Below are 18,170 nucleotides of genomic sequence, written 5' to 3'. Positions count from 1 at the left end.
ACAAATGTGAGGGTGATCTGACTTACATACAAATTCCACTTAAAGACAAATTTGTTTTCTCTGGAATGGAATTCATTCATAACCCACAGACTACCTGTATATGCTGAAGTTAAGGGAAAACTAAATTAGAAGGATCTACTCTGTTTTGTTTAGTTTCAGATTAGAGCTTGCTTGCCTGTATTAATAAATGAAAAGTGGTATTTATCAGACCTAACATAAATTGCACAAAAATATGAATAATATTTACTATGAAAAGTGTATAACTTATTCTAAAATACGATATGGGATCTGAACAGATAAAATGTTATATAATCAAATGGGAAAGATAATATGGTCAAACACATGACAGTAAAAATGAGAACATATTTGGAGAATATTTTCATAATTGGACTATAATATTTTTAAATAAAATTATAAGATATTTAACTACAGTTTCTAAACAAAATAAAAAAATTCCTTTATTTGTTGAAAGTTCAAAGAAAGAACAAGAAATTAAAGAAAATGTGCTTTAGCTCAAAAGTATAAAAAGTATAAAATTATTATTGGAAAGATTTAAGGTTATTTTTGGATCTAGTAATTTTCATTTTGAATTTTATTGCAGGGGTAAAATGGTTCATGAGCCAAAGGAATTTATGGCTTATGGGTTTCCTTCTGCTTGGATATTGTTTTCAAAGCACTGGAGATCTTAAAAACTCACTTCTATGAAAGACTGATAAAACAAGATGTGTTGCCTAGCAGTCATGGCTAAAGTAGCTCATTATAATAGAACAAAAGAAAATTAATAGAGATAGGGTACTGATTATTGTAAAAAGTGGAAACTACTTACTATGGTAAAAAAATAAAATATCTCAATTTAAAACATTATTTTTATAATCATTCTTCTTGAAACATTTATGTTAAATGTGGTATATAGTTTGGAACATTTGCCCATCTCATATTGCATTCTATTTTTCATCATAATTCATGTATTTATTTTAAATTCAAATTATATATATGTATTAAATTTGTATCATGTTGAGCTATTTGAGGGTTTTTTCCCCTCCAACAAACCATGCCACATGGGTTTGGATTACATGATAAGCTGTGCCCAGGCAGACGATTACACAAATTGTGCCCAGGATGTGCTGTGGCTCAAACAAGCCACTATGATCTTTTTAACCCACATGTGAATCAGGACAATAACACCCCCCACCAAAACTCGCATCAGGAAACAAAACACCTGAATTAAAAAGCATAGGAAAACTAAACAACTGGTAGTAGCAAGGTACAAATATAAAACTATCAGGAAAAATCAGAACATACGATGATTCTCCTAAAGACTCAAAAAGAAGGAAGAACTAAGCTTCCTGAGGAAAAATATGTAATTATTTAATTAAAAGCTTTTCTTTTCAGAATGGTAATACAGGAAAAGCACAGCATCAAACATCAATTAGTAACAAGAAAACCCATCTATAAATCAACATCAGAACTTAAAATATTGGGAAAATAAAAAGGTTTTGGCCTGGTGCTAAAATGAATAAAGTGTCGGCAGCAGGCACACCTCTCTGGAGAGCATGTTCCATAACAGGGCTGCCACCACTGAGAAGGCCCTTCTCTAGGTAGCCACTCTCCTGATCTCCTCCTAGGAGGGCTCCCAAAGAAGGACTTCCGATCCAGATCTTAAGGGGCAGTATATATGAAAGGAGACACTCTTTCAGATATCCAGGTTCTAAACTGTTTAGAGCTTTAGAAGACATCATCAACACCTTAAATTGGGTCCATACTTCAACTGGGAGCCAGTGTAGATGTGAAAGGACTGATGTTATATAGGCATATCTGCTGGTCCCTGTTAACATCCTGGCTGTTCTATTCTTAACTTTCATATTCCATCATTTTGGTGCCACTACTGTAAAGGCCCTGTTATGTGCCCAACTGTAATCAGACTAAGTTATTTATCTTGAAACCAAAGTTTTATTAACATTTAAATTTAGCAAACACCATGATCAAAGGTTGTGAATTAAGATGACAGGTGTGTTTTCACTGATACTAAAATACATGCTGACATATAACTGTAGGTGTTATGCAAAAACATAAGGCAGAATTAGTCTAAATTGTATCTGAAACTGAATGAATGAATTCAATGCAGTCTTTATAACCATAGTTTCATTCAGAATGTCTTCATACGTTGTATACAGTATTATTATTACATGCATAAAAAGCAACACTTAGAATGACACAGATTAACTCTCATGTTATCCTGATGTTTATGACTTTAGTCAGGTAGTTTCTGTTAAAGTATGTGAGTTGTTTTCTGTACAAATACAACATATCTGGATAAGCACATTACTCAAGTTGACAAAATGAAATTCAGAATTCCAAGGTCTCTATTTTAATCCTCAATTATTACTGAAGATCATATAGCATCAGAGGAGGAGAGAGTAGTATTATCAAGGACTCCCTCATAAGACTTCCTCTCATCGTTCAAGTTCATGAAACACCTCGTTTATTAAGCCATATTTAAAAATAAAACACATTCAAGTATTTCTCATACTATACCTTTATTTCCTTTCCGTATGATACTGTTCATCTACTGAAGATGTAGTTACAGGCTATCTGAATCCCTAACAAAGGGCAAAGTAGTATTCTATGTATAATATCTGGCCTTCTAGTTTCCATGGAGACAGGACTAGTTTGTAAAAGATGGAGCAGTTTCCTGTTTGGAGCATTGCAACTTGGAATACTGGCCTTGGTGGAATAAGGTGTTTGGACATAAGTAGAGTATAACTGATGAATCAAACTTACAGCTAATACCTTCTCAGTTAAATTGTAAAATAAACAAATATAAAAAGTAAAAAAAAATCAATCCATGATATAGCAAGTCACTCCAACTCAAAATGAAAGTACTGTGTAAGATATTTTAAAAACATACACAGAAAGCAACAATGAAGAGGACTCTGGGCTTCTTGACCCAGCAGAATAGTCATACCTTTATGTACAAGAAGCAAAGTCACACAACAGGGCATGAGAAATTCTTCTGCTGTAAACTATATTTTGGAATCACTTGTTAGAAAGTTGGTATTGTAGATTCAAAGTGTAATGAACAAAGAGAAGCCTTTTGGACATAATGGATGTGGCTGGTGGCAATTTGTGGGTTAATTCTTGTTCTTGGGTTACTCTGGGCTCATTAACCCAAGAACAACTCTATGCCTGAGTTCAGATGTCAAAGAAATAATCTGCAAATGCCAAACTCACAGGTTGCTAAAAGAGTCCCCTGGATTAATGAATTAACCCATGAGTTACCATATTACATCTGAACAGGGTCAACTTATTTTATCTACCACTATTTTGATAGTTGTGTAAAAAAGAAGATTCTTAGCTCATAATTTACTCCTCTTTACTTTTCTAAAATATCTCCAGTCTTCAGACAGCCTGGCTCATAATCAACTTTCCTGTAGCTTTGTCTCACAGACTCAATTTTCCATGTTGCTTCAAATTTAATTTGAGAAGACTGTTCCATAGTCTGAATTTCTCTTCCCACTACTATTTATTACTTGTAACATATGCTTTCAAAACAGCATTTATGAAAGGTGCATCACAAAATAAAGTTGCAGTATATTGTTTTCAGTAATAGCACTGTGAAACACAATAGCAGCACATAAACCATTTTTTAACCTCCCCACTTTTTTCAATTTACTCTGCATTGATTTTTGGACTATTATTTTCTTTGGGGGGATTAGTGGGGAGCAAGACTTGTAGAACCATTCAGCAATTCTAGAAAAATCAACACAAAAACAAGTCACAGTTAGAAATACACTTAATGTTGTTAGAGAAAATCAATCACTGAATGCAGGGCTGGTCAGAACTCGGGCTTGTGGGATCTGCTTTTTAAAAATTAGTATCCTGAGAACCACCAGCCAGGCCCTGTACAAAAACAGAATTACAGACATCTGAGCCTAGTAATATTTTTCAACTACAAGAACTGAATGGGCCTCACAGAAGAATCTGTTCTTGGTTACCCAAGCTTTCTTCTTTTGAGCAGTATAATTTAGGGCATGTGGAAATCATTTGTTGCGGCTCATATTCCTAACCAATTGGGAGTCAGAAATTCTTGCTGGTCTGCTGAAAATCGCTCAAACACCTACCAAGAGTTCCCAGTGCACCTCCTGCTTAGCCCTTAACCAATTCAGGATTCGTGGACTTAAGGCTAGTGGTATCTACTTTGTTGTTTTACATTTATTTTTATTGCACTATCTACTTTGTTGTTTAATATAATCCCAAGATCTACCAACCAGAGGCAGGTGCAAACCAGGGGCAAAAAGGTGCAACAAGATGTGAAGAGTACCTCAGAGGGTTAAGACACCACCTATTCCACCTACTCCTCTTTATTTATTTATTTATTTATTTATTCATTTCACTTGTATGCCACACCCATAGCTGTGAGGCTTTCTGGGCAGCTTGCATTACAGTCAACAACAACAATTAATCCCATATAAACACTGCATAAAAATCAATAAAATAGTGCAATAAAATCAACATTCACTTAATACTAAATCTATTTGAACATTCAAATTATGACAATCATCTAAATGAAATTGTCTGGTGGCTAAACTAATAAGGCAGTAACAACAATAAAAACAAATATAATCAATCATTATAAAATCAACCCACTAACTCACTGAACTGTATGTGAAAAAAATGTTTTTGATTGGTATATGAATGAGGAGAGAGTATATGCCTGGTGAATCTTAGCTGGAAACATGTTCCACAAGTGGAGCACTATTGCAGAAAAGGCTCTAAGCCATTGCCCAACTTATTTCTCTGGGGAAAGGAATTCAAAGAAGGGCCACAGATAAAGAACTCTAATCAGGCTGGAAATATGAAGAGAGGCATTCCTTCAGATATCCTGGCCCCAAGCTATTTAGGGTGTTGCATGTTACTGTAAGCACTCTGAATCGGGCCATTTGTTTATGAGTCATACTGAGATAACTTCACCATGTTAGTCCTGCTCTGCAGAGATTGGGAACCAATTAAATTTGTTTACCCTCAGAGACCTATGGATTCTAAAAGATGGTCTGACGGGTTTTCCATTAGCTAGTGCTGATAATTCTGGTGAGGTCCTGTTGTTGTAGACTGGTGAAGTGTTATAGGCCATCAGCACAATAATTCCTAAGCATTCTCTTTGGTACTACAGGGTTTGGTTTGACTTTACACAAAGAAACAGGCCAGGAGATGGCTGTTCTAAGTGGCATATGATCAGTCAAGGGGCATAAAATAATCAGGGCAATCTAACACGTGTGAGAGCATATAATTAGTCCACTACATGCACAAGGCGGCTTACTTTGCTGTCTCCATCATGTCCTTGAATAATCAAATGAGCTTTTCTGAGTGATCTGATGGTTCGTTTCATCTAGCCCAGTGAATCCAGGACAAACCCCCCAGAGGCCTGCTATGATAGGTTTACTGAACATTTTGAGGATCAAATTGCTCACCACCATCCTGACTTGAATGGAACTATTGATACAGTATCAGTTGAGATGTCCAGTGCCTTGTCTTGTGCAACCCATTTCAGTTTTTGAAGCCTGAGGAGGTAAACAAAACCTCCTCAGGCTATGACCACCATGTGATCTCTTTTCCTTTTCCTATAATTGCTTATTTGAGCTAGCTGTGTGGGACTGTTCAGTTAGATCGGAGAGTGGAGAATGCATCACTGCAAGACAGTTGATCCCTGCTGCCTTGAAGGAGGTAATGATGTGGCCTCTCCTGAAAATTTCCTTTGATTTGGTTATGCTATTACACAATTGCAAATACCTCTTTGTGGGTAATGTTGTTGAACAAGTGGTGCTGTTTCAGCTTTGGACTTAACAGCTTTTGCATACAGCTGCAGAAACCAGGTTGTGTTGCACAAATGTTTTCAAAAATTGGTTTCAAAAATGCACTACATCTTAAGTTCACACACTCCAGGAAAAATATCAGTGAACTGCAGTATCTGCAGGTATGACACAATAATGTTGCCTCTGCACTCTTAAGTGATAAGATCTATGCTGTTTTTCTGTACGATGGAGAATTTGGTGATAGGTGGATTGTAGCACAGTGAAATTTTTGTTTCTAAGGGGGAATTGTTTTTATAGAGCATATACCTTATTAGTAATGCAATATGTCTTACATTTTAGGTAATGACATGATGGCTAAAGGAGCTGATAATGAGATGTGGAATCTTTCATCTCCAGCCTCACAGTCCCTCAGTGATGAAGGTAAGGAAGCAGTACGCCATGGAATGCCAGTTATTCTTAACTACTTGTACTCCTGTGTACTTCACCTTCCCACTTTCAGTCCACATGCATTTAATGGCAGGAAAAATATGCCAGAAAGAGATAGACATGATTTCTCCAACTGAAGTCAAATACTGAGTAGAGAAGAAAAGGACTTTAAGAAGCATTGTGTGTATCCTAACTTCCTATGTTAAGAATAAAATAGTATTAGTCCCACTTGGGGGCATTTTTGACAAAAGTGCCTCAGGAGATTATAATGCTGTTTATGAAAAAATCTTAAGAATGACTTTCAGCTCTCAACAAGTACAGGTAATTCAAGGTTTAGTTCTTCCTGAGGCTATGCAAAACAAAAAAATTGCATAACATTACATTACTTTTCTTAGTATTACTATAATTTGACCTACTACCTTTTTAAAAAATCATAGTAAAGCTTCCCTTCAGTGGACTTTAATGCTGTTTGCTGGAGCGTTTAACTAAATATCTTCGTTTTCAAAAGACAAGATGATCTATATTGGACCTTATTCTGTTCCTCTGTTTGAGGTAAATTTAGAGGGTAAAAAAGCACCCAATACAATTATACCTATAGAGATTCTGAGACTCTTTGTGCCCCAGGCATGTTGTGGTTATAGAAAAAAATGCAAATTGCAGGAGGTTGAAATTTAGGGATGTTTTAGAATGAACTTTTTTGGCAGTATCATAGAAAGACTAGTTGGTAGGACTACACATTTAAATTTCAGTACGGAATGTAAACTAGGGTGATGCCAGTTACCGCATTGCAAGACGATGACATCAATTCTAACATTTCCATTAATTCTAATATTAGTATGAATTTATATATTAATACTCCAAGTCTTGCAAGTCTCTTGGAAGTTTTTTCTTTCCTAATTTTTCACCTCTAAGCTTCCAGATTTTACTGCACATGGCTCAAAATGTATCTGAGTATGCACTGTATGTGGGGTTGTTGTTCTCCGGTAGCACCACCCTTATTGTCAATACTGTACTTTATATGTTATATACATTATTCAACCAAAACTTAAACTTTAAAAAAATGATGTATGTTAGTTTGTTTTTAAATCAGTTGATTGTCAAGTCAGGATAGCAGGGTTCACCAGATCTTTATCAGTAATATACAGAAACTATGGCATTTGCTTCACAGGTCATAGTACATATCACAGATAGTAGGCCACATATTGCCTGAATGTTGATATTCAAAATAGTGCATAAAAACCAGGCTGGAGAGATATTCTTTTAATTGCATATGAATAGTTTCTTTTTAATTATTAATTACATAAGGAAGCTTCCAGATCAGGCTATTTTGTCCATTTAGCCAACACTTTAACCAAACTTTCCCAGCTGGATGTTTTTGGACTGTAATTCCCAATGTTCCTGACCATTGGCCATGTTGGCTAAAGCTGACGGGAATGGAAGTCCAGAACATCTGCAGAGCACCAGATGCGGAAGGCCGGTCCAAGCTGAGCAGAGAGCAGGCTTTTTCTACATGTAACTGCATGGAACTGGTTATATGACTGCCTCTCTCACAAAATATTTGCCCTGTTTATTACTGTTGGAGCCAAACTCTGATACCCCTAAAGCTAAGTTAGATACTACTGAGCCCTGATTTTTATTAAACTTATAATTTCATGTTTAAATGCATGAGTTGTTTTTCCTAGCAAGAAACACCAAGATTTTATTGTTTTTAAAAAGTTGCATATAACCCCCCTTACTTAACAAACAATATAAAACATTAATTTTCATAGCATTGATCATCTGAATTTGCCAAAACACCTAATGTCAGAGGTTCCTCAGATACAATTTTATTAGCAATTTTCTCAGATACAATTTTATTAGCAAGAAACCTATTTTTCCATCAGATGCGAATTCCTTAATTAATGTTTTTAATCAGTTTGTGTTGCTGTTTTAATTCTTGATTGTGCATTGCTAAGCACAACATATGCCTATTATTCACACAGTAAGACAATTCAAGCATGTACCATGTACAGAAAGACTGGACAAATTGGTGCCTGAATCTCTATTCTGCAAAATGCAAATTCTTGTTGTAATCTTAAATATATCTTTACAGTAAATGCTTGACTCATCTTATGTCAAATAATTCATGTTAATGTAAAGTTAGATAATGTTAAATTGCATCTTAGGAACCCATGAAGAGGCCTGAAGAAATATCAAGATTGGAATATTTTAGCAAAAAACTATTTAAAATATTTGGTATATTTTACCAAATACTTAGTAATAAAGAAGCTAATAATTTTGAAATTTTTATAATCCCTTAGACTTTTAAAATATTTTCTACAAATATTAGGAACTATACCATAAGTGTTGTTATAGTATATAAAATTATATTACCCTGCATCTCCTACATTGTCTTATGACCCAGTATCATGAAACTCAGGTTTTCTTTGAGTAGAGGGTTAAAAATGAGTTCTTTCAGTCAGTATGAAACACTATATTGAAATTCTCCCATCTCCCACAGGTTAAGTGGACAGTTGACTTAGTTTGTCATGTGAAGTCACTATCTCTTTGTGATTATTGCCCTCTGCCTTTTATAAAACAGGAATAATATTTAAAGTTTCCTAGGGATATAATGATCTTTCCATGATAAATTACTCTGAGATCCTTAGATAAAAATCAATTCATTAACAGTGAAACATTATTCTGCATAACAAATGGATACTAAATCTGAATGCATGTACCAAATCTGAGATTACAGTGCTTGAAACTGGCATTTTTTTCTTGTTAACTACAGTTCTATTGTACTTAGGCAAAGAAATAATGTATAAGAATATCCATATTAAAGGTAGCTGAAAATATGAGCATCTGTCTTTGGAAAGACTCATAGACATTATCCTTTAGTACGTTCAGTCTGGCCAAAATGAATGAAGTTTATGAATTTTAAAGTTTTGAATTCATTCTGTTGATCTATTGTGTGAGATTCAATGCATGTTTCATCTTGAAGGCAAAAAGGGTGTTTTCAGACAAGGCTTTTATTATGCTATCACCCTGGCTCATTTGCATAATTTAATGGGGGCAATGCATAACTGTCTTGCACTTGTAGGTTTCCCGTACTTCCCATCATTCTCCCATCTTTTAATCCTTACAAGACCAATTCTTTTAAGGAAGGAAAATGGAATAATTGCACCATACCTTTTGATTAGTAGCTTTAGAAGTACACATCTAAAATAGGATGGTCCAACAGAAGGCCCACAGCTGTATAGAGCCCCCGAGGGCTTGCTCTGTGTCCCTCTTGCTGCTCAGAACCCACTGCCCCCCGCCCCCGGCCACTCCTCCTGCAGATCCGGACCCCAGCAATTGCACAGGCATGATTGAGGCAAGCTCTCTCAAGGCTGCTGGCCTGTCCTGATCTCTTTCTGATGATTAGGAAGACAGCATGTCAGGCCAATGGCCTTGTGAGAGCTTGCTCCAGCATGCTGAGCACCACTCCAGCTGACAAACACAAAGGTGCTCAGGAGTGGAGCACCTTTGCACTTGTCAGCAGGAACAAGTGGGGCATGCTGTGGAGAGTTCATTGGCTCAAGTACAAGAAGCACAGCATGCCAATTCCAAGAAGGAAGGGCAGTCTGGGGGATCACATGGGAGGGTTTCTGGATGGGAGAAACAGGGAAGAAAGGATGGGCCACTCCAGAGGACAGGTCATTGTGCTTGGGCTGTGGAGAAAGTGCTGCCTGTAATCTCTGCAAAGAAAAGTCAACTCTGAGACCTCATACATGGTTTTCTGCCATGTTTAATGGTTAAATATATTAACTATGTATATTAAATTAAATTAATATATTACTAACACTTTAATTTAGAATATGGAAGTATAACTCATTGTGTGGCCGCTGGGATCTGTGTTGAAGTCCTCATGTGGCTCCCAATGTATGAAAAATTGGACCAACCTAGGAGGACCCAAAGTTGCTGGCTCAACTTTTAAAGAAAAAAACTTAAGATCACACCTTTCTCTTTGCTGTTCTATCAAGTCATTTATTCTTTCCAGCATGTTTGATTCATGGAATCATAACTTTTTTCCGTGCCATCCTATACTATTTAATGGCTTATTGTTGGATTGTGAACTCAGGATTGTTCGTGGTTAATGACCCATTGTCGAATCATAATGCATGGTTTGCATGTAACAACAACCCAATCCATACTTAACCCATACTTTTGGTTTTCATTATGTGAGCAAACCAAGCCTATAAATAATAGACAACAAATCAAACATGGCCTAGTTCTCGCCTCATAAACCTGGTACAGTTCTTCTGAAATCAGATTCTCTTACTTCAGCAGTCAAATAGACTTTGCTGTGTGCATAAAACAGCTGTGACACAGCATAATAAACTGAGGTATGGCCCTCTGAGTATTCCCTAAATGGAACAGAGCTCCACCTGGAACATCTTAGCTATTCTTAATAATTTAACATAGTATGACTATTAAATATGCAACACAAAGATTTATATTCTGTTATTTACAATTAATGCTTTATCTAAATTTGACTATTATATTAAATAAGCTTTTGCTATTAAAAGAAAATGAAGCAAGATCACATTTTTCTTCTAAAACACTGATTCTTTGGTATTTAAAGACAAATTAATGTGGATGGCTCCATTGCCATGGAAGCAATTAACAAGATGCATGCTTTCAGAACCATTAGCTTTGCTTGCAGGGAAACAAAGATCTTTAAAATGTAGATGACTGCTCAAGCATAACAACATACCCCTAAAATCATTCCTGTCAATATGATGCATCACACAAACAAACCCCACTTAACTCCATTTCCACTATAAAATACTAGTTACACATGCACATCTGTTAAGACTAGAACAGTTATAGTGTTTAGTATGTGTTGTTTGTAATCTGTTCAGATGTTAATCATGCAATCACCAAAAATTCAGTATAGCCAACTCAACTCAATCTAATAAATGAAAGCCTGCTTTAAAGAGATGGAACTTTAAAAGAAAACAGTAGCTGCAGAAGCTCAGCATTCTTCAACAATGTCGACTCTGCAGAACAAGCATACTTTTAGGTGGTAGAGCTTTAAAGCACACAACAGAAGATCATCACACAGTTGAGCAGATGTCCTTCAAATGCCTAGACACCACTTCTGTCACTGATGTATGTATAAGCAGGGGTATAAGCACATGCCATTTAAACATTACAGAAATTACCACACGCATATTCCTTTTTGCTTGAAGTTCTTGAAGACTGTTGTTGATTTACTAGCACCCACAAGATAGTTATAAACATTAATGTAGTGATAATGAGCCAGCTGAAATGTCAACTCTGTATGAACACACCAAGTGGTCTGGTGCAAACTACTGTTTCAGCTTCAGTCCATTTGCACGCTACTTAGACATTTTGTTTGTTCTAGTACATGTTCATTCAACCATGTTTCTAGAAAAGCATGCACTGCTGCCTTTCCTCCTACTGTTCTATCCTCACAATGATCTTGTGAGATAGGTTAGGTTAAAAGAGTTAGTAGTTCAAAATCATCCAGCAAATTTTATAGCAGAGCAGGGATGAGAATCACATTCAAGTCCAGCACCATGCCATGCTGGCTGTCAATATGGGGATATATACTGATCATAAACAAGTATCACAGGTGTTACTAAAATAATGTATTTAAAAAGAGTGAAGGTATGGAGACTTTCTAAAGAGGTAAACAGCTTTTGTCATTATTCAGACTACGTTGTTTACTCATATCTAGAACATGGTATACTGGAATTGCCTGAAATCAAATTCAAGTATTAGCCATGACATGTTGCAAGAAATCAAAGCAATTACTGTACCTTATAATGTGGAGAACCCTAAAAAAAATAAGGATATTTCTTTCAGACGGATAGGGGACCTTAAACATTTTCTTTACTTTTAAAGTTGCAGATTTAAAACGCATGCATGCATGCATACATACTGTAATAAAATTCTTCCTAAACACTGTTTTTAAATACAGGAACCATGGGGAGTAAGGAACCCAGCAAATGCTTGCTTGCAGCCTCTGAAAGTGAAGTTGATCCAGCAACATCACTTGCCTTAGAGATGAAATACGCACTGGATCCCAACCGGCAGATCAAGAAAAGAAACAAAGCCCTGCAGGTGAGATTCAAAGACATCTGTGAGGCCCAAAATGAGCAGAGGGACAAACAGCTTTCTACGTTACAACAAAGTGACAAAAAGGAAGCAAAGCCCATCTCTTACAGAACAGCTTACCGGAAGTATATGACAGTGCCTGCCCGCAGATCAATCCCTAACGTTACTAAAAGTACAGGAGTTCAGACATCACCTGAACTTAAAAAGTGTTACCAGACTTTCCCTTTGGACCGGAAAAAGGGAAGTATCATCAAAAGCATACCTTCTGTTGACACTTTTCCAAGCCAAAATAATGGATTTCTAATAGATGTTAAAAACAAAGATGACAAAATCTCAGGGGAGGCTGCTCAGTGTAGCAAGAAAGTCACAGGATTTGTGACAGCTGAGTTTATTTCACATACTAATGAACGCATGAATGCAATAGAGCAGCCTTCTAGTGACAACTGTTCAAAGACATGTAGAAGCACTGATTTGCACAGCTGTACTAAAGAACCTCCTTCTCTTCAAAACTCAGCAGCTTCTGCTTTAGAAGAGCCTGATTACCAGCTGCATGACAAAGCAAAACACCACACTGGGCCGTTGGGGAAAGAGGAGGCTAATCCATCTACTCATGGGAAAGTGTTCAAGACAGAAGTAGCTTCTGTCTACTTGCCTGCATCTAGTTCACATATCTCACAGACTGACTTGCCAGATTCTGCAGCAGCAGGGAATGACTGGTCTTTGTACCCAACAGAGGACGACAAAAAAAGAACAGTGCATCTTAATGGTCTGCAATCACAAGCCGTAAGTGCAGCTCAGGCCTGTCCAACCCAGGCACAGTGCCAATCCACCGAATGTAATGAACAGACCCTTCAGATACATGTTTCACCTATGGAAGGGAAACAGCCTTGTCAGTCAGCAGTTGCTGTGAGTGAAGAATGCCAACAAATTGTGCCTCACACAGAAGTGGTAGACTTGAAAGCACAGCTACAGATGATGGAGAACTTGATCAGCTCAAGCCAGGAAACCATAAAGGTCTTGTTGGGTGTTATTCAGGAGCTGGAAAAAGGAGAAGCTCATAGAGAAGGGTAAGCTATTTTTGGAATCTTCCTTAATAAGTATGAGTACTGTTTTTGCTAATATAGTTTGCATATATTCTGCTAAGCAATTTGCAGTTTCAATTATATGTCTTTGTTTTACTCCATATGTGTGAGGACTACTATAAAAACATATTCTACTGCACCTGAATCATCTTGCTGAATTATTTTCATGAAATAAGAATACTTGGTTCCTCATACCTGCAGTACATGTATAGCTGGACACTAATGTACTCATGCTGCAGATGACCTTCAGTCTATTCCATTTTCTTTCTAATGTACATATAAAAATCAGCTTTTAAGTGTAATTGTGATCCTAACATAAGCATGCCCTTGATAACAACCTGATCACTTTTAAAGAATAGTAAAAAATAAAACAACCTATTTCTATAAATTTGGTTCAAAACATCCTTTTAAAGCTAATGTCAATTCCATTCAGTCACCGAAGAAATCTTTGCTTAGTTCTTTAAAAATAAAGTAGTCTGGTTAATAATAAGAAAGCATTCAATAGAATGTTGAAACCATCTAAAATATAAAGCAGTGTCTAGAATGAGAAACTATTTTATTTTAAACATTTACACGTTCTCCTGTTTGTGTTCTACAATTTTCTATAAGTGCTACTCAGATCTACTTGTACAAGAATAGCTAGTTACTCAGACTCAGCTAATTAAGTCTTTATCTGATAATTGCAACTTTTGTGCTTTTGACATTTGGTACACATCCTCTTCCTTCACCCATTTAAGGTTGCATTATCTTTATTTGCTGGTTAATTATTGGTTGCTTTTTAGTATACATATATATATATATATATATATATATATATATATATATATATATCAAAATAATCTTAGAGTTCACATCCCTCCATACTTTCTAACTATTTTGTGTAATTCCCCCACATCTCACTTTGACTCCCAGCATTGCTCTGAAATTATCAGTACACATTTGCATTGTTCTTGGCTTCTAATGCTGCTTTCATCCTAAGTAACCAATTGAATAGAGGGTGTGTTAAATGTAGACTTGTGCATATAAATGGATTGTGTTATTCCCTGGAATAAATTCATTAACATTTTAAGAAAACATGTTTAAAATGGCCCAAAATCTTTATAGCATTTATTTGACTCCCTGGACCCTAACAAATCAAGTTTGTTAGTTTTCAATACAGCAGTACAAACTTCCACTGCTTCTACTTGCTTAAATGTGAAGATTCAAATACTTTAATATATGCCTTTAACTGGTTGTGCTGAATGTCTCAGTATAACTGTCTTTGCATCTGCCTGTCTACAATAGAAGAAAAACATTCAAAGCTTTGTAAAGAGTTTTACATTTTGTAACATCAACAAAGAATTTTAAAACTTTTAGGCTGCAATTCTGGACACACTTACCTGAGCTCAAGCCTCACCAAACTCAACAGGAATTACTTCTTAGTCTAGCATTATATTGTGTTAATCTCTGAATGTAATGCCTAGAGTTAATTCTTACAAAAAAGTAGTGCTTTTTGAGTTTTAGATATTTTCTAGTATAAGCCTAATGAATTAAGCAAAATATTAACTCTGATAATTGTAACGTATGTTACATTTCAATCCTCAGTCTTCAAATATGAATGTATTTCTGTTGCATATTTCATCACTCTAATAGTCAATTCATTCTCAAGTTAGTTTGGAACTCATCTAATTATTGATGCAATTAGAAGTTCCTTTAAAATGAACTGATATTATGTGGGCATGATATAAATGATGAAATAGTGCAATGTTCAAGATTCAAAGCAGGATAGGGTAACTTGTGGGCCTCCAGATGCCCCTCAGCAGTGGCGAGGACTGATGTAGGTCAAAGGCCAAAATATGGAAGGCCACAAGTACTGACCTCAGTTTTAATTTGTTACTGAGCTTTTCATTAGACTGCCGCCTTACAGTTCTTAATTTACTAGCCTGAAGTATTCTGTGAAAGCATGAAACTTTTTGTGCATTTGCTAACAATCCCTGACTTTGTTAATTTTTTTTTTTTACCCCTTCTGCTTGGAGAGCACCTGAGCTGCTTACTTCAGACAAAAGAAATATAATACAATTAACTCATACCACTTTAAAAATAAAACTCCCTCTGAAGACAGTACTTTAAAAGAGTGTGAGCAATAGCACATTCATAGCCTAAATTCATAAATTAAAAGGTTTTTCACTTCTCCCTAAAAGATAGCAAAAGTGGAGCCTAATGACTTTCTACTAGGAGGTGTTGTAGAGCTGTAGAACTATTACTGAAAAGGCTCTGTCTCTCATTACACAGTCACAATGGTACAGAACATAGGTCCTCTGAGACAGGTTTTAAAGTAGATGGCCTTTGAGTTCCAAGAACATTTACTGATGCCATGGCTAAAACCAAAACTTTAAATTGATCCCAGAAAAAAATACTAATAAAGTTGCAATGTGACTGAAAATGCATATTTTAATTGTCAGAGTAGACAAAAGTCTGGCAAAGCATTTGAAAGGCATACTGTTGCAGAAGTTCAATAGAAAAAATGCAGTTATCCATTCTGAAAGTAAGGGTGTCAGCCTATGCATGTTAACTCAGAAGAGGATGTGCATAGGATTGCAGTATAAACCATAGACAGCTGATTCTGTCTGCCTTTTCTAAGAGGGGTCACAACCTCTCATGCATTTGAAATCAAAACTCCAAACTTCTAAGTATAAAGCCTCACTTAAAAGCTGACAGTTTTATGTTTTTATTTATTTCAAATATTTATATATTGCCATCAAAATTGATTCCAAACGTAAAAAAAAAGACTTACTAAAGTCATAACATGGCCTTAACAGCAGATAAAATGCATAGATAAGCAAACTTAAAATACTGAAAATGGGTGAATTAAAATGCAATACTTTTGATGCCACAGTGGTGCCATAAAAGGAAGAAGCACCCAGACCAGGGTAACAGATGAGCAATGCACATTATTTGCAGTATTAGTATTACATATTGCAGTGTTTTTCAGACGTCCTACCCTCAGGAAACCCTTCCAGATAGAATTGCCTATCAAATCTGTGTTTGCAAGTCCAGTGCTGCAGTGAGTTCTAGAGCATGTTCTAGAACATATTGTTGTGAAGCGTGAACTATGTGCATGACATGTAATACACTGCACACTCTTGTTCAACTGCACATTGCAGTGACAGTAGACAAGATGTTACTCAAAGAGTATTGCCTGTCCTTACTGCTGTTCTCATTCTCATACTGCTGGCCCTGGGAATGTGCAGAATAAATTCCTGGCTTTCCCCCAAATTGGCTGAAAAACACAAATTTAGTCAAACCTCTTTAACTGGAATATTTAATTATTCAGGTGCTGTTTCCTGTTTAATTATTTAGGTATTTTATGTTGCTTTTCAGGGCCAAAAGCAGTCTCAAGGCAATTCACAATTAAAAGAATGCAAACAATTTAAAACATAAAGTGGTAGCCATCTAACAGAATACACAGATAAAACAGGTAGTTAAATTTTTGGTGTAAATCAAAAATTTATTCAGTTGGAAGCAGGTAGGAGTAACTAAGACTTTAATGCTTATTTAAAAACAGCTAGTGAAGGACCCATGCAAGGAGGTTCTACAGGAATGGGGTCGCTTGTCTTTTCTACTCTGCATCTTAAGAGATCTTAATGGTGGGCCTTTACACAGAGCCTATGTGTCCATACTCCAAATCCAGGCAGATTCATACAAAGGCATATTTCTAATAGAATTCTTCATGATACCCAGATTTTAACCTGACTCAAGAAACTGCCACCACTAGACACAGTGAGTAGCTGCTTTAAAAAATGAAAATGAAGTTCTGAACACATGTACACATTTCCCAGAGAGAACAATTAATAAATATTGTATACTATCTGGAAGGTAACACATACAAAATGCAATACATCTTCTATAAGACAGAAATGTACACTTGGGAGTTTTATGCAGATTCCTCACTTTTTTCCAGGAAATAACCCAAAAAGGGTATGATTTACCTTAGAGGTTAATGCAGGGATGCAGCAATGTAACAGAATAAGGAGGTATTTTTCCCCCAAATGGAGAACTAATTAAGAAATTCAGGCTCCCTCTAGCATTGTATATTGATGGAAAAATGGAATATGAAAAGCAAGAACTATGAACAACATTACATAAAATTAAGTGTTTGAATTAATCACAGTTTCTTTAATAAGAAGTAATCAACATAAGATGCCACTGCAAATTCAAATATTTTCTCTAAATGTACATTTTCATTAATCATTATTTATTACATTTTTAAACAACTTGCCACTTCTGCCCTCCTTACCTGCCCCGCTATAAAAGTTATTAAATCTTAGCAACACAGATTTAAGGCAGGGTCAAGCACAAGGATTGACTGGGTTCCCTTGATTTCATCAAGTCAAGAGCCTCATCAATACACAATAGACTTGTGGAATTAACTGCCTTCATCTTCCAGTGTGATTTGGCAGGCTTAGAAAGAGATGGAACTTTTCTAAATAGGCATTTCTATTTTAAAAAGTAGGTGTTAATAATAGGTAAAAGATGACCTAGTACAAGGGTTTCCAACAGACAAATAAAAAGACCTGCAATTATTAAATTAGTAATAATTACTAGTTACTATCAGCTATCACAATTGTGGTCAACATCTCACTCCAGTGTACATGACTTTTAGCCTTGCAAGAGTGCAGTGTCAGAAAGAGTTCCTGTTTCCCTTCTGTACCTGTAAATGAACAAAGGTAGTGCTCCCCAAGTGTGGACTTTGGAAGAACTTGAA

The 18,170-nt window shown here is 36.0% G+C and overlaps 2 protein-coding genes across 7 annotated transcripts in view; one reads left to right on the top strand and one right to left on the bottom strand.

The window, feature by feature from the left end:
• The window catches only part of DOCK1 (dedicator of cytokinesis 1), a 550,659-nt gene that overhangs the window by 294,496 nt on the left and 237,993 nt on the right, over window positions 1-18,170 (bottom strand). The window lies entirely within an intron of this gene.
• The window catches only part of INSYN2A (inhibitory synaptic factor 2A), a 56,025-nt gene continuing 43,326 nt past the window's right edge, over window positions 5,472-18,170 (top strand). The window contains exons 1-2 of the mRNA XM_044445707.1: window positions 5,472-6,230; window positions 12,208-13,411. Of these exons, the coding sequence (XP_044301642.1) occupies window positions 6,134-6,230; window positions 12,208-13,411 (1,301 nt within the window). The 5' untranslated portion in view covers window positions 5,472-6,133. The remainder of the gene's footprint in view (window positions 6,231-12,207; window positions 13,412-18,170) is intronic.

Source organism: Varanus komodoensis, unplaced genomic scaffold (genome assembly GCF_004798865.1).
Source record: "Varanus komodoensis strain SLA01 unplaced genomic scaffold, ASM479886v1 scaffold49, whole genome shotgun sequence".
NCBI lineage: Eukaryota > Metazoa > Chordata > Lepidosauria > Squamata > Varanidae > Varanus > Varanus komodoensis.
This window is presented reverse-complemented; position numbering and strand designations above follow the sequence as displayed.